This window comes from Sphaerodactylus townsendi, linkage group LG04 (assembly GCF_021028975.2).
Source record: "Sphaerodactylus townsendi isolate TG3544 linkage group LG04, MPM_Stown_v2.3, whole genome shotgun sequence".
Lineage (NCBI taxonomy): Eukaryota > Metazoa > Chordata > Lepidosauria > Squamata > Sphaerodactylidae > Sphaerodactylus > Sphaerodactylus townsendi.
The window spans coordinates 977925-998037 of record NC_059428.1 but is presented as its reverse complement, the minus strand read 5'-3'; the positions used below and the strand labels follow the sequence as shown (position 1 = coordinate 998037).

The 20113-nt window shown below is 50.5% G+C and overlaps 2 protein-coding genes across 11 annotated transcripts in view; one reads left to right on the top strand and one right to left on the bottom strand.

Annotated features, from left to right (window-relative positions):
* SPTBN4 (spectrin beta, non-erythrocytic 4) overlaps positions 1–20113 on the bottom strand; it is a 573187-nt gene that overhangs the window by 188243 nt on the left and 364831 nt on the right. The window lies entirely within an intron of this gene.
* Positions 138–19814, top strand: ZC3H4 (zinc finger CCCH-type containing 4). Of its 4 annotated transcripts, none has more exons than XM_048492867.1 (14): positions 138–266; positions 8709–8925; positions 9536–9646; positions 9988–10205; positions 10790–10926; positions 11023–11119; positions 11385–11521; positions 11630–11746; positions 12524–12635; positions 12872–12981; positions 13096–13466; positions 13650–13918; positions 14077–14337; positions 15780–19814. In XM_048492867.1, the coding sequence occupies exons 2-14, from the start codon at positions 8714–8716 to the stop codon at positions 17249–17251; spliced, it is 3624 nt and encodes a 1207-aa protein (XP_048348824.1). In that variant the 5' UTR covers positions 138–266; positions 8709–8713; the 3' UTR covers positions 17252–19814. The 4 variants fall into 4 exon arrangements, with proteins under 4 accessions (XP_048348824.1, XP_048348826.1, XP_048348825.1 ...); XM_048492869.1 differs by lacking the exon at positions 138–266 and adding an exon at positions 4535–6793; XM_048492868.1 differs by lacking the exon at positions 138–266 and adding an exon at positions 4535–7989.

The following is a 20113-nucleotide window of genomic DNA, read 5'->3' as shown; positions in this document are numbered from 1 at the left end:
CGGGCCCGAGGGCCGCCGCCCGCCCGCAGAGTGACTGGCCGGCCGGCCGGCCGACCGACTGACTGACTGACTGAGTGTGCCCCCGGCCCGGCTGCCGCGCCCATGGCCGTGGAGAGCCCCCCGAGCGTGCCCCCGCCCCGCAGCAGCAGCAGCCCGCACTCCAGCCCCCCCTCGCCCTGCCCCGCGCCCGCTCCGGCCGCCTCCCAGCACCCGGGCCTCGCCGGCGCCCGCCCGCCCCGGCAGCACGGGCCCGGCCCGGACGAAAGGTCCAGTACCCGCCGCCGCCGCCGCCGCCGCCGCCGCCGCTCTCGCCTCCGTCGCGCTCTCCCGGCCAGGCCTGAGGGGGGAGGGGGGAGGGGCGGGCGGGCGGGCGGGGGGGCGGGCAGGTAAGTGGGGAGCGGGCGGGGGGCAGCGGGCACCAGAGCCCCCTCCCCACCCGGGCGGGCGGGCGGGCGGGCGGTCCTAGGCTGGGGGGAGGGCCACCAGGCCAGCGCTGCCACCAGCCCCCCCCCACTCCCCCGGGAGGGTCCCCCCCTCTCTCATGTGATGCGGGGGTTGGGTTGGTAAGTAACCTCTTTTATTGATGCATCGTTCGGTTTGTACCTTGTGCCTTTCGTGAAAGAAAGCAGGAGAACCCACAGACCACCTCCCACCGACCACACCTGCCATTCACTTAGAAAAGTACACACCAAAGCACGCACCCACCTCCACGTCCCCCTTTTAAGTTTTATTTAAAAAAAACAAAGCAAAGCAAGAATCCACCCCACCCCCCAAGAAGCAGCCCGCCCCTGCTGCAGCTCCAGCTAGAGTATCCGTAGGTTGTGGGTTCATTTGCGTTGTCTGCAAAATCCATCTTCATCCCATTACATGCAAAGTGGATGCAGGTTTGGTCAGATAAACCGAAATGGTTGCTTCCAGAAAGACATTAAGCAGTTCCAAAGTGTGACAAATCACAGAGTCCTCAAAGCTCTCTCCACACGCTCTCCTGCCAGTCCTCGGTCAGCAGCCGTCTGGCAAAGTGTAAGCACCTGAGTTGTGGCCTGCTCCCCCCTCTTCCCACTGCCCTCTGCCTAACCACACGTGCTGCGAAAGGTTCCTGTTGTTTCTCAGAGACACCAACAAGCAGAGATATCTCTCTCTCTCTCTCTCTCTGTTGTTCCCAGCAGCTCCTGATGTGGCAATTGCTGAGTCCTTTCACTCTCCTTCATGCACAAGAAAGACATACAGTTTATCCCACGGGGCAGAATTTTCAGTCTGGGATTTAAAAAAAAAGGTTTATGAAGGCCACGTATTCACTGATGTGAAATAATGCTGGCTTGGTGATTTCTCTCTTAGGCATCCCTTCATTACCCAAATACAAATGTTGTATACGTAGACTAGAAAGGCCTGGTTTACCCAATGCGGGAACAATTTGACTGTTGAAAGTGGAAATTTCTGTATTGGGGTGACGAAAGTATACTTATCAGACTCAGGAAGAATTAACTTTCCAAGACTTTCATACATTGTTACTCCTGTGTGTTGTTTACAGCAGAAAGTGTTTTCTTAATTGTCAAGCCCCTCACTGTGTGGTTTCACTGCAGTGTGGAAGATCCCACTGCTGCTGTTTCCTGCTGGAAGTCTGCAACTCTGTGGGCCAGAATTGGCCCAGTCTTCTGGCCAAGATGATTGATCTTAAAGCATCAGTTCTGCCAGCCAGTTTATGATAATGCTTGATTTCACTGGTTAAAAATCTAGACCTACTACTTCTGCTAACTGGCCATGCAGCTCCAGTCCCTGTCGAAAAGAGGGTGCCAGGTCAGCACTGTCCTGACTTGGGCCAAGAGTTTTGGATGGTTTATGCTGCCATTTTGAGCAGAAATACACTTGACCTTTGGCCATAGAACTCTTGCTGCTGTGGTTTGATCCTTCCAAATTCCTTCAAATAATCAGTCATTTCTCTTTGCTCAAAGCACTTGACAGGTATTTTTTTGATCATTCCCTCAGCAGTCTGTAAATCAGGCTAGTGCCGGGTAAGATCTGCTGAAATTATGATCCAGGCCTTTCAGGAAGCCTTTTGTTTCCAGTGCTTAATGTCAAAATGAAGCTGGGAAGTTGCAGTGGGAAAGGCATGGTAATGCATAGAACTTGTTTGATATTTCACAGTAGAGAGTGAACCACTTGAGAAGTGCAGATCCCTTCATATCACAGACAGCAGGTCATAGTCCAAGTAGTTCTGTTGGGTGCTAGCTGAGAAGGGTCCCCAGAGAGCCTTATCAGGTTGGGCGTGGATTGATTAGCTGAATATCCTCTTGTGCCTGGATTAGTTTTGTAGGAAGGGCGAAGGTGGGGGGCATGCAAGCTCCCCCCACCGCCCCAGGTGCAAGATTGTGGCAGTGGCACCTCACAAATTCTTCACACACACACCCCGGGGGGAGGGGGGGCTTCTTGGAATCCTGTCCCCTGCTGAATTTGGTGCCTGCATTCCAGGTATGTGACGTCTGCTTAGAGTATCATGAGTTGTCACCATAGCCCGCACAATGACTTGAGGTCTTGTTACTTCATTCACTGACGGTTTAAGGAAAACTCTTAGAACTTTGATAATGAACTAAATATGTTGTGAAAGGTAGTCCACATTCTTAGGTGTATCCATTTGAAACACTGGTTTGTTTAAGATATTTATACTCCAGTCAGTGAGGCAGTAGATGCATAATGTTTGAACGTGACTAGGAATGGAGAGAGTGCTGCTAGACTCTAGTTTGGAGAGTGACTGGTTGCTGTGTGATGTCCTCTGGTACTCCCTTCTTGGGTGACTTACAAAGAAAGCGAAGGGAGGATGGATGGATCCATGCGGACCAGGAAACTTCCTGGCTAGAGGCATTAAATCCGTGAATCTCCCTGGTAGGAGGGAGGCAACATTCGGAGAAGACCTTGGCTCTTGGTTGGCCCTCCAGGGTGACATTTTGCCTACAGTGTGCGGTAAGTTGCTGGACTAGATGGGCCATCAGTGGTAGGATCTATCAAGCCTCTTCTGACATGTTTGAAGCAGCAGAATGTAACTGAATTACACGTGGTGAACAAGAAGGTTGGGTATCCTGTAGACTCTGCTTTCTTCTGTTTTTACCCCAGTTTTCTTGCTGTGTTAAATTTTGGATTTGTTCAGGACCAAACCTTCTAAGGCATTCTATAAATAATTGCAGGTCTTCCCAAATAATACCCGTAGGGTAGGCCGCTTGGGGAGTTCCATGATTGGTTTAAAATCCAGGAGCATCTGGATTTTAAGGAAAGGAAGGCAAACATGAAGACATCTGTGATGTGACCCTGTACTCAGAAAGCTCCATAAAAAGTGTTCATCTTCTCACACATGCTCAACAAAGGAATGTGAGATTCAGAGCTTTGAATGAATGGGAGATTCTGGCCCAGCCCCGATGCACGTTTGCTTCAGAAGTAGGTGGCATTGTATTCCCTGTTCCTAGGATTGCACTGGTGCCTGTGGAAGGGCTGACTTGCGTGTTGGAAGGACTGTCTTCAGGAGTAGCCTGTCCTGTGTTTAAGTGTCTCGGTTGTTTGTTGACCGCTTCGTCAGTTAGTCGTTTTACTCACCCAGTAGCATTCATGACTACATATTTCCAGAGAGTGCTTTTGTTAGTTATATAAAGACATGTTTGCATAGGCTTTTGTAAAGCATCATTAGCAATGAGTTTCAGTCATGTAGAATTATCACGTAAGTGGATGCGAGGGTTTTGTTGGTTTCTTAGTTCAATACAAATCAAGCGGCCAGTTCCTCGTCTACTGGTGGTTTTTCTTAGTTCATTAGGTCACAGCAATTCTCTGCACCAGAGTGTTGTGGGACCTGGGCATGAGATCTTAGGGCTTCCTAAGTCATCCCTGTTTTGTGGGCTGCAGTCTCTACCAATATGTGTGTTGATGCTGCCGATGGGGATCTGTTCCTTGTGTCAGGACCATGCCTGTCAGTGCCTAGATGTCTTGCTATGTGGGAATTGCAAAAGTTTTCCTGTAAATGCTTTCCTGTTTCCCTCTTCCCTTCCGGGCAACCTCCTGGCGCCAGCTCATCTGCAAGAAGATGTGAACGGTTCCCAGGTTCTTTGAAGCTCTGTAGTGCAAATGTTGTAGAAACTGTAAGGGACATTTGGTGTGGGGCGAAACGGGGCACGGGGGGGTGGGGTGTTGAAGAATATAGTTCCTGGATCTGAGCTCTCTAGCTCAGATCCTGCTCTCTATTGTTGCTCTACGCGTTGTAAGAAATAAACTGCTTTAGGACTTTCCTACGGTCTCTGTTATTTCCACGTTCGAGAGTCTGACACCTTGGCGGGACGCACAAAGACTGCAAGAGTGAAGCATTTGCTCTGTGCCACAGTGGCTCAATGCACTTCCAGTCACAAATAGTTCACATTTCTGTGTTTTCTCGACATTTTCTTCCAGCCCCTTCAGGGTCAGCAGAGACTTCCTCTTCTCTGCTCTTTAAGCTTCTGCCCTAGAGACTTGTGTTCTTCTTCTTGTGCTCGAAACTCTGCCTCCTCCTTGTGCTCTCTAGGTTGCTGGCCTCCTGCTTTCACTTTCATGTGCCTTTCTGCTTTGTACCAGGAAGTTACCATCTGCTGCAACAGAAGTTCTAGTAGTGAAGTCACATAGGATGACAATGAGGCAATATTTTGCTTGCATCCCAGCATTCCACAGAGGTGGCAGAGAGGCTGCCTTCTTAGGATAATCTCTTGAGAGCTGTGGTGGGCCAGCTGTGCCATTTCCCCCAGCTTCAGCATTACTCTGAAAGCCCCATAGCCACATGGCAACTATGCTGCTTTGCTCTCTAGCTCAAGTGAACGCACAGGGCGAGTTGTACCATGAAGTTGACAGAGCCCCGTAACATTCAGTAATAATAATTTTACTCAGATTTGCTGGTTAATCACTTGTTGCACCCTCTTCCACCGACTTTTTTGCTATCAGTGGTCCAAATTTTAGATCGCCTTGATCTTTCCATTTTAACTGTCAAGTGGCAGCCTAATAAATCTCCTCTGCCTTTAGTGGTGAAATCTTTCCAGGAATTTTATATTAAACAGGTTTGTAAAGGTTTGTTGTTTCTGTTTGTCTCCCAGTGGAGATGTTGGTCAAGAGCCAGGGCTGTCAGAGGAGAGTGGGTGGCAGAGGCAAGATCCCACTCTTCTGGGACTCAGCCCTTTCTCTTCCCTTCTCTTGCTCACAGACGTTAAGGTTTTCAACCTCTCTCGGTTGTTTACAGGAATAAGAGATGTTCTTTTTGACTTGAGATGTTTTTCAGAACAAATTGTGATAGTAAATTGCATGACTGCATTTGGTCCTCCTTAGAAAGGAGTAATTATTGTATCCTTGCCAGGTGGAAGAATTGTGAATAACTCAGATAGTCTCTCCCTGCATCTTCACTACTTCTTATTCAGCAGCCTGTTTCTTACCTGCAGTGCCACTGAGGGTATTTTCCTTAGATCACAGCAGATAGGCAAAATGTTTGTCCCAAGTCACAGGAAAACAACTTGCAGTAAAATGGCTGGGAACCGTTTTTCTTTAAAGTCAAGGGGGATTGGTGAGAAGACTCTGGTGTCTGTCTGGAGCTCCCTTTGGTAGGAAGTCAGTGATGCCCAGTGATTAGAACACCTCTCTGGTGAGCAACTGCGGACTTCCAATGTTCAAGCTGTGTGTGGAGGGGAGGGGTGTTAAGGACTCTGTGAAGGTGCAATGTAGTTAACCTATTACTTGATCCTACATTTTTCTTCCTTTTCCCCACACCTCAGAGAAACAGTCCCTTGCCTAGTCTAGCAGGAGGGAATCCCTGGGTTTCTGTCACATGCAGGCTTACCAGTGGCTCTCTTCAAGATTAACAGTGGCAAGAGTATCTGGGGCTGGTAGTTCTTCTTTGAAGAAGGAAGATAATTCCTGAAATGTCTATTTTGGAAAGAGCTGACATGATTGTCTCAGTTCTTAGGTCCAAAGTGTTGATTGTCAGGGGCTGGATAGAAATACTAAAGTGGCTTATTTTAAATGCTTCAGGAGGGGGGGGGGGGGTTTAATGCCAAGTGCTCAGGAGATGTGTGTGGAGATAGCAAAGCCAAGACATGATTGTTAGGCATGAAGCATCTTCCCAGGATGTGCTTAGATCCTTTAAATTCTGTCCTGCGGCATCTGTCTGTCCTCCTCTCCACGGGAGAAACCTTTTTGCAGAGCGGAAGCCCCATGAACCTGGTTGGGTCCTTAGATGTGCCCACTGTGAAGCAGGATTCACTGAACTCCTCCTTAAGAGATGTGAAGACTGAAGGGGGGGGGCACATTAATCTCTTTCTCCCTCCTGTTATTTTTTCCTTTTGTGGGGATAATTTTTTAAAACAGCTGTGAATGTTGTCTCGATTACAATGTTGAACATTAAGCATTTCAAGGCAAGATTTTAAAATACTGATTTAACTGCTCATACCCACCCCCCGGGGCACCCACTGATTTCTAATAACTGTGTAAGACTGTCTTCACAGTATTAGGTAATTATAACTTTATACATCAGCCATATGTCTCAGATCCCCTTAGCCTTCTGTTCGTTTCTTCATCCTGCCCCATGTAGTCTACTTGTGGAAATAACACCCCAAACTGAAGAAAATACTCACAGTTTGTTTTAACCTCTGCAGACCTTCAGTTCTCTAAAGTCCCAGCAGATAGAACAAAAGTTCTGAATCAGGAACTCTTGAACTTTCAGAAACAGATCCCAGTTAGAGAATGAAGCTTGAAGTCCACGTTGACACCACCTGAATTTCATGTGGCTGTTTCTGCCCACAGTTATTGTGTGAGTTGTACAAATATGATACATGGCTAGAAAGATTAATATTGTTATAAACTGTAGCTCCAGTGAAAGTCTTTTGTTTTATGATCTGTGAGGCTGAGTGCAGATTTTTGTTTCTTTGAAGAGTTGGAAGTAATTTGAAAGAGGCTGCCATCCTTGCCCTTGAAGCAGCAGGCTTGTTCTTTGGTTCTGCTTAATCTTAACTGCCGTTCAGTGCACATAATAAATACTTGCACTGTTTATTGCAGTCTTTATTGATTCTACTTTTAAGGCTTAGGTAGCTTAAGTTTGAGATTCCATTTTCTTACACTGCATATATTTGTTGTTTTTCATTGAATTAAACAAAATCATTTTTGTTTGTGCTTTTTATAAACAGTGCAGTTGCATGTATTAACCTACACACCATGCTTTAAAGGGTTTTAAGTCAATAAAGTAAAAATAGATTTATTTGATTCCCCTCCCACATGTCCATTTTCTCCCAACTGCCAAACAAGATTTGTGTTTTCTCTATGACCTCAGAATTTGCAGAAAGGTTCAGTTCTCTGATGCTGTTCTGTAGTTTGCCCTAGTTTGGGTTTTGTAGACTGTTCCGGCGCTGGTTTAACCAGCAGAATGATGAGAGGCCTGGAAGGTCAGCATAGTAGATTTGATCTTAGAGAGAAGAAATCAGGCAGTGAGAGGAGGCGGCCTGTGGATCTGCTGCCGTCCTGGGAGAAATGGTCTTCGCTGGGCGCCTCTCACTGAATTAACCGCTGTTTTAAAGGGAATTTTAAAGGGATTTAATGATCCCATAGCTGTCGGAGCCTTTATGATATGTAAACTATTTATTGGTATCTAGTTTTTGCTCCTTTTGTTTGCTTGTAATTATGATGGGATTTTATGTTGTACACCGCCCAGAGCCCCTTGGGGATAGGGCGGCATAGAAAATTAATTGATTGATTGATTGATTGATTGATTGATTGATTGATTGATTAATTAATTAATTAATTACTTTGTGTTTTCACCGCTAAGTATACAGGCACCAGAAGGCTGTGAGAAAGGAACTGTGTGAGCAGTCAGACTCATCTTGTCAAATCACAGTGGAAGGATTTCCCCCTCTCCTTCCAGATAAAAACGGTGGTTACACACCTGCTCGGGCGAGGGATCAGGAGGCTGCATTTGAATAAGAGATGCTTCCAACGCAGAGAGGGATATCGACTGTGAGCCTCAGCCCCCTTGTGAATGGATTGCCCAGTGTTGTTCAAACCATGAACCAACTTTTTCATTAAACAATTAATTGAAAACGTGGATATTGCCAACTTATGCTTAAAGTGATTATAGAGCTTCCTTAGATTATGTTTGTGACAAACTTCATATGTGTGGAGATTATTTGTTTGTTAACAATAACAGTATTTTCATGTTGAAGAAGGGGGAAGTGTTTCCTCAGTAAGAGGTTTTCCTTCTTGGGATTTGAGATGGAAGTGCCAGGTAGACCTGTTGGTTTTACCTTGAGCGGGCAAGGAGAGGAAGTGGTACATCCTCAGCAACTCAAGGCAGCAGCCTGTAAGACCATTTGAACCTTGTTCTGTTGGGTGGGCTTTGAGAGGGGCTGTCTTTGTAGAGGCAGCCAGAGGAGAAATGGAAGTCAACATCAGTTTCTGTTTAGATAAGAATAATTTGAAATAGTGCCTGTCCTTTGCTTTTTATTTAGCAGGGAGAATTTCTATTTTTCCAACCATTGACAAATGAGAACCTGCTTTGGGGGGGGGGGGGTATTCTTTCTGTGTGTGTTTGAGCACATCCTTTGTGACCTAGAGCTGTGGGGGGAGTGGGGGCCGAATGGACCATTCTGGGGGTGGCATTTGGTGTTCAACCTTGAAACCTCTCTTGATGTACTTGTTCCACCCAGCCAAGTGATTCTGAGTTTGTGTCTTTTCAGGGAGGATGGGGAGCTTGAAGAAGGAGAGCTGGAAGACGATGGGGGCGAGGAACTTCACGATGTCTCAGACTCAAGGGAAAGGAGTCGGAAGGAAAAAAATGAGAAGCATCACAGTGACTCCGATGAAGAGAAGACTCACCGGAGGAAGAGGAAGCGGCGGAAGGAGCGAGAGAAGGAAAAGCGAAGGTCAAAAAAGAAAAGAAAATCCCGGCACAAGGTGGGCTGGGTGCCTCAGCATAGAGGGGGAAGGACCTGTCTGTCTCAAGCCCTTTCTCCTCTCCTGCTTGCCCAGGTCTGGAGGGAGAAGGGGGCTGAGTACGGAGGGCAGGCATGGCAGGTGTGCTTGTAAGGCTGCCCATCTGAATCATCATTTCAGAGTTGTGCATGTGGTGGAGATGGTTCAGGGATGGTTGAAGCATTTAAATGGGGAAGAACTGATAGAAAGCTAAAAGTGAATAGAAAAAGTAGAATAGGTCTTAATTAGAAGCTCTTGTTTCCTTTGGATGAAGGGAACAGAAGATTTTCAGACTTGCATGTGGAAAACTAGAATGTCTGGTTTGCAAAATCCTGGAAACTGTTGGAGAATCTGAATCCAGGAGTACAATGTCCCACTGTGTTTGACACTTTTGAAAGGTTCTTGCTTCCTCTTCTGGTTCTGGGATCTGGCTGCTGCTCTCATGTCCTCTGAGGAAATGAGTTATCAAATACTGTGCTGGGAGGGTACAGCATTTCCACATGGGCAGGGAAGTCTTTGCATGTCAGGAGCCAGAACTGGGTCACTAAAGAGAATCTGTGGCAGTCAGTTACAGCTGTATCCTCTCCTGCAGCGCCATGCCTCCTCCAGTGACGATTTCTCCGATTACACCGAGGATTCAGACTTCAGCCCTAGTGAGAAAGGACACCGGAAATATAGAGATTACAGCCCTCCTTACTCTTCCGTAAGTGGCCGATGTTATCATGGCCTTGGCCAGTGGCAGGGGACAAAGGCGGTGCCTAGTGCTGTTGTGCTGTGGCTGCGTCACATCTGGTCTCTCTTTAGGTTGGTGGAGCGGGTTCTCCTGGAAGAGTACAGGTTTGCCAAAAAAAGCTTTGTTGTCCTTTGGCTTCCACATTAGAACCAAGGGGGGTGGAAACTAGATGATGTTCACTCCTGATACTTGTGTGGAAAGAGGGATTTGGGGGGAGAAGATAGTGGGCTTAAGCTAGGACTGTGGGCTTTGTAGCACTGCACTGATTGAGGGGTACTATTCTGCTAGCCATTACCATTTCAAGCTTTCAGTCCCACCAAGTGTACTTCCTTAGCAAAGTTCCCAAAGAAGGGCTATTCCAAAATGGAAAGCAAGAATTACCCCCCATATGAAGATTATGAGAACGAGGGCTATTGTGAATATGAGGGAGAGGAGGATGAAGACGGGGGGAAAGAAGACTATGATGACTTCACCAAGGAGCTGAACCAGTACCGGAGGGCCAAGGAAGGGGGGACGCATCGGGGGCGAGGTATGGCTGACATTGCAGAAATGCACCTCAGATTGCACGGGGTGCACAAGATCCTGCTTGGTGGCTCCTTGCACGGCCAGGTTGCAGAAGGCTTTGGGATGGGAGAACGGGAAAAATCTTTCAAAGGATTGATGGTAGCTTCAGACTTTTAGAAGGGGACACCAACAGACTGAGCACAAACGCTGCAGTCAGGGCGTAATTCAATGTTTGCTTCTGTTCATCATCAATGAGGAACTTTGCAACCTTTGCCAGTCTTCCATCCTTTGGTGGTTTGTTTTGGAAGGTCAATAGCAGATTGGCAGTGGGACGGGAGGCGGCCTTGCCTTGTGGCTGCCTTCTGCTCCCTGTGGAGGCTGGTGCCTTGCTGAGGAGTCTCGTGTCTGCTGGTTCCTAACATGTAAATAGACCTGGCAGGGTTGGTTGTGTTATCAGCATCCCTTTTGGTGCTGCATGAGCATTTTGCTGTTTTCAACAGAAAGAAAGGTATGAAAATGCTTTTTGCTCATTCATTTCCAGCTAGAGAGTCCCTGCATGTATTGGAGTTGGGTCAGTGACAACTAATGGCATCTCATTTGTGCTGGCAGGTGGCCGTGGCCGAGGCCGAGGGTACCGTGGCCGCAGAGGAGGAATGAGAGGCCGGGGCATGGGCAGAGGCGGCCGTGGCAGGGGACGAGGAGACCACCCAGAGGATGAGGAAGACATGTTCGAGGAGGAAATGGAGGTGAGCTGGCACATGGGCTCAGGGCGCCATGCCCAGTTGCTTTCTGGCTGTAAGCCAAATCCTGCCTTGCTGAGTTCTCATTTTTCTGCCTTGCAGTACTGTGAAGGAGAAGAGCCTGGAGGGGAGGAGGGCTATGAAGACTATTCCAAGGAGCTGAGTCAGTATCGTAGGAGCAAAGAAGGAAGAGGGCGAGGTGTGTGTCCTTCAGTGTTGTCTGTGTGTAAGATGCAAGAGAGTCTCCCTGGCAGGAAAGCTAGCCTGCTTCCAGGCCTCGGAGCCCTTCCTGTGGGGTCTGTAGTGGCAGCAATTGATGTGCCACCTCCACCAGTTCCAGGCCCTTGGTGGCTTGGGCATGGGGAGAGGCCCTTGGTGGCTTGGGCATGGGCATGTTGGCATGTTGTCATAGAGTTGAGCTTGTTCTCATGCGCAGGAGAATGATCTTGTTGCTGTTGTTTCAGGGCTGGGTCGTGGCCGAGGTCGCGGCCCCAGAGGGCGAGGCAAGGGAATAGGCCGGGGACGAGGACGTGGCAGAGGGAGCGGGAGCAAAGGAGGAGGGATGAACGAAGAGGATGACTACTATGATGAAGACCAGGGGGTGAGTAGCTCTTCTGGACAAAGTTCCCTTTGGTGAGGTCCCTGTTGGCTTTTCCCCTGGCTTTGCATACTCAGCCTTTGTGTCTCTGTCTGCTTGCAATTCCCACAGGATGGAGGAGGCAGTGGTGGGAATTACAGGCGGGGCGATCATGAGAAGTCTCACCAACCATCAGATAAGAAAGGAAAAGTCATCTGCAAGTACTTTGTCGAAGGCAGGTGCACTTGGGTAAGGAGCGGTGGTTGTAGCTGCAGCAGTCAAGGTGTGGCGGGGGAGGGGCAATGTGACCCTTTGGTTTTTTTCTGCTCACAAAACAATGACAGGAGAAAGAAGAGCTAAGGTAGCAGCTCCCCCATGTCTGCTGCTTGGGGGATGGGCAGAGCAAGATATGTGTTGGCTCCCTCTGGGAGCTTCCCCCTCCCTTGTTCCTTATGGCAGCTTCCCCTTGGAACTGTGGCGTTGAGGGCCGAGGAGGATGGTTCTGAGGACACAGGATGCAGGGCCCTTCCTCCCTGTGCCACTAAAAGTGCCCTTTTGGCCATGTCTGTCTTTAGATCCCGGCCTGTGTGGAAGAGAGGTGCTTGGCTGCAGCTGCTACATCATGTGTCAGCTTAGTGCAGCGTTCAGGCTACAGAATTAATCTCAAGTCTGTCCTTGGTGGGGGCAGTGGAGGAGGCTGTGCTCAGTGGGGTGGGGTGGGGAGCCACACCAGCAATGCTGCCATTTCTGACCACTTCTGCTGGTTTGGCAGGCACAGTTCTCTCACAGCAGGAAAGAATGTATGTTCCATGGGTATAACTGAAGGGTAGGATTGTGCTGCATCCAGTTATTGCCACAGCACTGCTTTTCCTCTTGTGTGGTCAGTGGGAGAAGCTCTGCATCCATCCACGTACTCCTAGGAGAGGCAGAGAGGTCCCACTATGTGTCCCAGTATCCTGGGCTTATCAGGGGCAACTCACAGGCATTCTCTTTGGTGACTCCCTGTGTCTCTGTCGTTCTGGGCAGGGGGAACACTGTAACTTCAGCCATGACATTGAACTACCAAAGAAGCGGGAGCTGTGCAAGTTTTACATCACAGGATACTGTGCCAGAGCGGAAAATTGTCCCTACATGCATGATATCCTTTCCACATGTTTCTCTGCTGAGTGTTCTCGGGAGGGTGGGAAGAGTGGGGGGGATCCCTACCTCAGGCAGTTAGCCTCTGCAGCCATCTGTAGATTGGTGAGGCTGAGCTTTTCGAATGTGAGATGGCCGGGGTGTGGGGTAATCTTGGGTGGCTTCAGGTTGGCAGTTCCAGGCCAACACAAACCAATTCGCCTGGCCTGGGCTTTCCTTAATTCTGCCGCCTTGCACGGGACTTCCCTTGCAAGCTCTTCCATACAACTGGGAACTGCATCAACGGGGGTGACTGCATGTTTTCACACGAGCCCCTCACAGATGAGACGCGGGAGCTGCTGGAGAAGGTGAGCCTGGGCAGGGAACGTTTGTGGACATGGCTGCTGTCACGATCGAGGCAAGGCTGGTGAAAGATGGTCCAGGTACAGACTGCACACGACTCTCTTTGACTTGTCCCTTAGATGCTGGCTGACGATGCTGAGGCAGGAGCAGAAGATGAGAAGGAGGTGGAGGAGCTCAAGAAGCAGGGCATCAACCCCTTGCCCAAGCCCCCTCCCGGGGTGGGCCTGCTGCCCACTCCCCCTCGCCCTCCAGGGCCCCCAGCACCAACTTCCCCCAATGGCCGGCCAATGCCTGGAGGCCCCCCTGCGCCCCCACCGCCCCCACCTCCCCCCCTTCCTCCCCCAGGAGCCCTGCAGATGCCACCTCCGCCCCATGAGGCCCTCTCGCCTCAGCAGCTGCAGCAGCAGCAGGACATGTTCAAGAAGATCCCCTCCCTTTTTGAGATCGTGGTCAGGCCCACGGGGCAGCTTGCTGAAAAGCTGGGTGTGAGGTAAGGGCTCCCCTCATACCTGCCTACTTGCTTGTGGGATTTCAGCGTGATGGACTGGCCTCTCGCTGGCTGGCTGTGGGTGCAGGGGGGCTCCTGTGGTCTTGTCCCTCTGCTTGAGATCCACTGAGCTGCCTGTGCCTGCCTGGCAACTGTCCCTGACCCTGCCCACATCCTGTCTTCTAGGCACCCGGGTCCATCACCACCCCGCTTTCCTGGGCCTGCACATCCCGACATGTGCCCTGACATGCCTCCCAACATGTGCCCAGACATGTGCCCAGACATGCCAATGGGTCTAGGGATGAATCCTGGCCCTCCATTGGGCCCTGGGCCCCCAATGATGCCCTTTGGCCCAGAAGATATTCCATCTGGCCCACCGCCACCGGACTTCTATGACAGCTTCTACCAGCAGCCCGACGGCATGGAGATGGAGCCTGGCATGATGGGCGTCCCAGGTGACGTGAGAGTGGTGGGGCGGGACTGCTTGGGTGGTCAGGTGTTTGCCAGGTATGTCATGCCGCTCTTAGGCAAAAGCTGTCCTGCTCCTGTGAGTATTGAGGACCCTTGTCGGCTGTCTTTCTCACTTGCTTTTTGTTCACTTCATCTGTGGTAGAGGGCTATGGGAACTTTGAGGAGATGGATGAGCTGCACGGAGAGGACATCTTCCCAGACTCTTCCTTGGAGCCCGACACCATGGGTGAGGGAGTCGTCCCACGGTTGCCAAAGCCTTCCGCCAGCATCCCTGACTTCCTGCCCTCCACCCAGCGGGCCCTTTATCTGCGGATCCAGCACAAGCAGCAGGAGGAGGAGGAGGAGGAGGAGGAGGCTCGCCGTCAAGCAGAGGGCTGCAAGCAGGAGCGGGAACAGGAGGAAGGTACAAAGCCACATCATGAAAGGGAGAGAGCCCCCTTCCCTCCAGAACGCGCCTCCTCTCCTTAAGGACTCCCGGTCTTCTAGGGTTGGAAGAACTCAGCTCCTTTTGGCTTCTGACCTCTAGCAGTGGAAAGGGGTGGGAATCCCTAACGTCACGTTCATGCTCTGGGGGCCAGGGTAGGCAGATGTGGACTCTTTTCTAGGGATTGTTAGGAAGGGTGGAAAATAAAGGAGCAGGTGTCTTAATGCTCTTGTGTGTATCTGTAGTTTGGCTACAAGTGGAATGCTGCATATTGCGGCTCTGGTTGTGGTAACTTTAAAAGGACACTGCAGAGAAAAACTCTGAATCATCTTCCCTGCTAGGAAAACCTGAACAGTTTAGAACTTTGGAATTTAGAAAAAGAAGAACCAAGTGGGACGCGTGGCGGAGGGCTATAAAGCTTAGGCCTGAGGTGGAGAACTGTAAGAATGGGTCCTCCTTCACCTGCACAGTCGTGCTCAGGGGCACCCGGTGAAATATTGGGGTGGGGCGGGGGTAGTACCAGGAAGGAGCCCTTTGCGTAAGACATTATTAGCTCAGGGAATTTACTGCCACAGGATGTGGTGGTGGCAGCTAGCTTGACAGAGGGCTTAGACACATTCCTGAAGGGTGTGCCCATCAGTCAGAATGGCACCTCCGTGCTCACAGAGAGCATTTCTGGGTGGCGACAGGCAGAAGCTTTGGCCTCCATGCCTTGCTTTGCAAGCTCTCTGGAGGCATTCAGGGACTGGGCAGGGCTTCAGCAGGGTTTGACTTGGGCTTTTCCGTTCTCAGCTCAACTGCCTCCCAGTGTTCTTAGCGAGCTTTGGGGTCTGTGGCCATGGTTTTTATGGTGGCAGCATTAATGGTTTCCTTGAGTTTCAGCTGCCCTTCCTCTCAGTGGTGATCCTGTCACCTGCCATTCCTGTGGACTAATGCCTGGTTCTCCCTGAGGGGGTGAACCTGTCCCAGGGTCCGATGCAGACGCTAACTTGTCCTAGCTTACCCTCATCACATTAAAGTTCTGCTTGCAGAAAGTGGGAGAAACCAGCCTGGCAGGAATCTGTTCTATGGGGCATCTGACCAAGCTGCCCCTGGCCTTTGGAGCACAGGTTACAAGAACCAGGCAGCGTGGTTCCCTCATTCTGCTTTTGGGCCAAGAGTGCACAAAAACAAGTTCATTTAGGCTCACTTAAAACTTGCAATTTTCCACACAAGGTTATGACGTTTTGTGGCTCAGTCATTTTTCAGGATGCTGCCACTCGCCTAAAGGCTCTCGAAGTGGGGAAGCTGCACATCTGACCTACGAAGCTTCAGTTACGGGGTTTTTGCTCTGGCCACCGGCATGGGCGGGCGAGGGGGGTTTAGCACAGGTCGGGCAAGGGGGGTTTAGCACACGACCAAAGCTTTCCCCCTCCCTTTAGGCGATCCTGGCAACTGGTACTCCAGTGATGAGGACGATGGTGGCGGAAGCGTCAGTTCTATTCTGAAGACGCTGCGGCAACAAAGTTCCAGCCGGCCGCATGAAGACACGCCAGGCAACACAGGCCCTGTCCCAGCCAGGAGTGATCCTCGCCTCCAGAAGAGCCAGCCGCTGGGAGGCAGCCGGCTTGCCGACCCTCGTCTCTTGCGTGATCCCAGGCTTTCTCGGAGCTTGGAGACACCTGCTTCCTCTGGGGCTGGGGACACCGGGCCCAGTGATCCGAGACTGGCCCGGCACATTCCTCCATCTGCCCCGAAATCAGAACCTTCGCTTTCCAGCCCCACCGTTGGCCAGAAGGCAGTCACAATTCCTGAGGAAGAGGAAGGGGAGAGGGAGATAAGAGAAAAGCCGGTTGCTATCCCGCTAGAAACGCTGCCAAATCACACCCAGAGGGATCCTCGCTGTCAGCTGCAGCAGTTCAGCCATATCAAGAAAGACATTGTCCTGATCAAGCCCAATTTTGCCCGCATGGTCCTTTGGAGTCCTGAGGACCTGATCCCATTGCCGGTTCCAAAACAGGAGTTTGTTCCTGTCCCAGCTGCTCTCCAGTCCCTGCCTGCCCTCGATCCTCGCCTGAACCGACCACAGAACAGCAGCATTTCTGACCCAAGACAGAAGGGCACCGCCCCGGCAGAAGCTTCGGCTAATTCTGGCTCCAGCCTCCCAGATTTTGAGCTACTCTCCAGGATATTAAAAACAGTCAGTGCAACTGGAAGTCCAGGCCAGAGTGACAAGCCAAGTGACCCCCGAATGCGGAAGACCCCTGCAGATCCGAGGCTGCAAAAAACTGCAGACTCAACTGCCCTGATGCCCTCCAGACCAGCTGATGCCAGTGCCCCGGCAAGTGGCCCCATGGCGAGCTCTGAGGCAGCCCCTGGCATAGCTCCTTATGACCCTCGGCTGCTGACAGCAGGAGGGCTGAGCAGAGGCAGCAGCCAGAGCAGTGTCCTGAGTGGAATAAGCCTCTATGATCCTCGGGCTCCAGGCTCCTCTGTTGGAAAGGCCATGGAGCCGGCTGGCGAGGGCACCCCCGCCACGAGGGGCCCGGAGGGTAGCAAGAGCAGCAGAGGAAAGGAGCCCTTGTTTGTGCGCCGATCGGCCCTAGATCAGCCTGAGCTAGACAAGCCCAGCCCTGAACCTTCCACAGACAGATACAATAGCTACAATCGGCCTCGGTCCAAGGCAGTCCCCACTGTGGCTGTTACACCTTCCTCGGAGTCTGCTGCACAGCCTGCTGTCCACAACCTCCCTGTGCCCCCTGTCTATGGCCTGGTGAAGCAAGCAGCCAAGTCTGGAGCCGGCAGCCCATTTGCTGGGAACAGCCCTGCCCAGGAGGGGGAACCACAAGATGCTGGCTCTCTAAAGGATGTTTTTAAGGGCTTTGACCCCACAGCCTCCCCATTCTGCCAGTAGTATTAAAGACTTGCACAAGCAGGCTTGGACCAAGTGAGGCAGGCAGTGCTGATTGTTTTTTCTATTCCATTCATGGTCCCCTTTACTACATCCCTTGTATAGAAGTCCTTTGGGTTTTGTAGGCCATAATCTTCAAACTTGCTGCAGTGTCAACAGGTAATTAGATTACCTGCAAATGGGACTGGGCAGTATTGTCTGAAGCTGTGAGAGCCCCTTCTCAATTCTTTTTTGAGATCCACCTGAAATCATTCAGTGTCTTTAAATCTCTTTTGGGAAGTTGGGCCAGCCCCCCCCCTTTTTTTTTGCACAGTGGGAGATCCCTTCCTTTCTTCATGTATTGTCTGTGGAATGGGGGCAGACCGAAGAAAGAAACCTGGTTCCTTCAGCTCAATGGGCTAAAGCAGACAGCTGGGCCACTTGGTAGAAGACGTGTATGTTCGTTTCTCAGCTATAACAAATATGTGTATCACAGCCTTTTTAAAAAGTGTAGTGCAGTGAAGATTACCATGGAGAAATAACCATGTAGGATTATTTTTGTAATTGTGTTGGATCTTGTTTCTCTGCCATTTCCTGGAGGTCCTCGGATTCTGGGCCTGGGCCTGAACAGGGTGCTATGTCTGGAGGGATGACCTCTTTACGAAAGCAAAGCGTTTACCAAAAAAAAAAAGAATATGTAGTATTGAAATTAAATTATTACTGTCCCTCCTGGTTTTATTTGAATGTGTTCTCCACACTTCTAAACACAGGAGGGCTTGCCCAGGCTGTGTGATGGGCTGTTGGTTTTGGGTAGGCAGCATCACAGACCTGTTCCATAGAGGAGATAGGGTGAGCCGCAGTGTGTCTGTTGAGGCTCAGGACCACAGCTACACAGGAGGCCTGCTGTCCTTGGAGGGTGAGCAGCAGGCTGAGCTGTTCTTTGGATTCATTGCAGTGTTGCCACGGAAGTGTTACTGGAAGTAGTAGTGGGAAAACAAGTATCCAGAGCTGGTTTCTCAGAAGCAGCCGAGGGCCAGAACCAGAGAGAGGTCGCTTTTGATAGTTTTTCTGGGACACCCTCACCCTCCCTTACAACTGGCTCAGAACATCAATCAGAATCTGTTGTCAGAATCTGTTGTGCCTTCCCAACACAGCACTTCCCAGTCAGTCCTGTGTTCTGGTCTTGCCAGCCTCAGTCTCTGCGAATGGCTTCTTTGGCAAAGGACAGCAGCTTTGTGGTGAAAGGGGGCTTTTTTTTGTCCTGGCTGTGTCGGAAAAAAGTGCCTATAGCTGCTTTTTCTGGTCATTTGGCCAGTGGGCCGTTGCTGCTCACCTAGGTCTTTGGCCTAGGTGCTGAGTCTTGAGGCAGGAGGGGAACGCGTGCCAGTCGCTGAAAAAGTATTTCACAGAAAAGGTGTTAGGTGTTGGAAAAAGTGTTTCTTTCTGGAAACATAAGCTGCATCTGCTGGTTAGGGCTGAGATTCTTGGACCCGTTCTGCCTGTGCCTGCTCAAGGGATGTGGGAAGGATGCAGAGTGTTGCCCTCTGCATCACCGGGGACTGGTCTCACCCCCATGTAAGGGTTGGTTCCTTCCAGCACTGCTGAGCTGCTCCCCAAAGAATGGATTCCAGCATTCCATGTGAGGCTGGTTTTAAAGATGTTCTGAGATGGATGGAGTGTATCTGGACTGTGCTGGTCCACGTGCTTCTGAGCACGTATTTAGGACAAAGCTGCAGGGAAATCCACTGTTCTCAGTGAGCATTTGAAGAGCAACTTTGAAGTGGGGTGGGATAAGCACACCCAGAAGTGTTGGAGTTTGCAGAGGATGGCAAATTTACTCCTTCCCTGGGCTTTTGCCAAATTTCCTCTAGGGCACACGCCACTAACTGAAGGTGGAGTTCCTCCCTGGTGGTCAGGACATCCTGCTCAAGCAGTGCTTTGTGTGGACCCTGTCTTCAGGCAGTGAAGAGAAAGAGCAGCAGCTAGGCAGCTTTCTGTGGCAGAAACCTGAAGTTTCTGGTCATACCGGCACATCCCCCCGCCCCCGTAGTGCCATGCTCATAGCCCCCATGCCTGCCCCCTCATGACATCTATGGGTCTGAGAAGAGGGTCCAGAGCAGAGGTCCCAGCTGTCTCCCCATACAAGAGATCCTAGTGCTCTGCCTCTGAAATTGGGATAGGTGGGTTAGCACAGCCCAGAACTAGAGAGATCCTTTGTGGAGGAGTCTGTCATGTGAGATTACATAGGTGTCAAAGGCACTTTGTATCATAAGACTGACTTTCTGTCAAAATAATTGGAAAAAGCCCTTCAGTATATAGCACATGGCAAAAGTCTACACTGAAGTAAAGCTTTCTCTAATTGACAAAACTGGCCATCTGGCAGAGCTTTATAAAAATGCGATAAAATGTAAATATTATTTGAAATGGGGTTTGTATATATTGTACTGGTATTTTTACAGTGACCTTTTTGTTGCATGGCTCTGTTTACTTTCTTTTTTTATCACACATTTGTCTTCCAGCAATGTCATCCAGACGTGAGTCTCCTATCATTGTACTGCTGACATTAAATGAGGCAGTGATTTTAAAACTTGTGGTCTGACTCTGGTGTGGCATCACTTTGAATACTCTCCAGTAGACAGAAGTCTACATAGTTGGGGCCATTTTGCACCCAGCAGGAGTTCAGTGGAGGCAACAGGCAGCATGCTGGATCATGCAGATCTATTCTGCAAACGGCAGTGCCCCCCCCCCCCCCCCCCCGTCCCATGTCGGCTGAAGCACCTTGTGCTGGGAAGAAGCATCACCATTCACAGAATCTGACCCAGCATTCCTGGGTGAGAGTGTGTGGGGCAGTGGCCTAGCAGCCCACTAGGAGTAGGGGGGCACAGG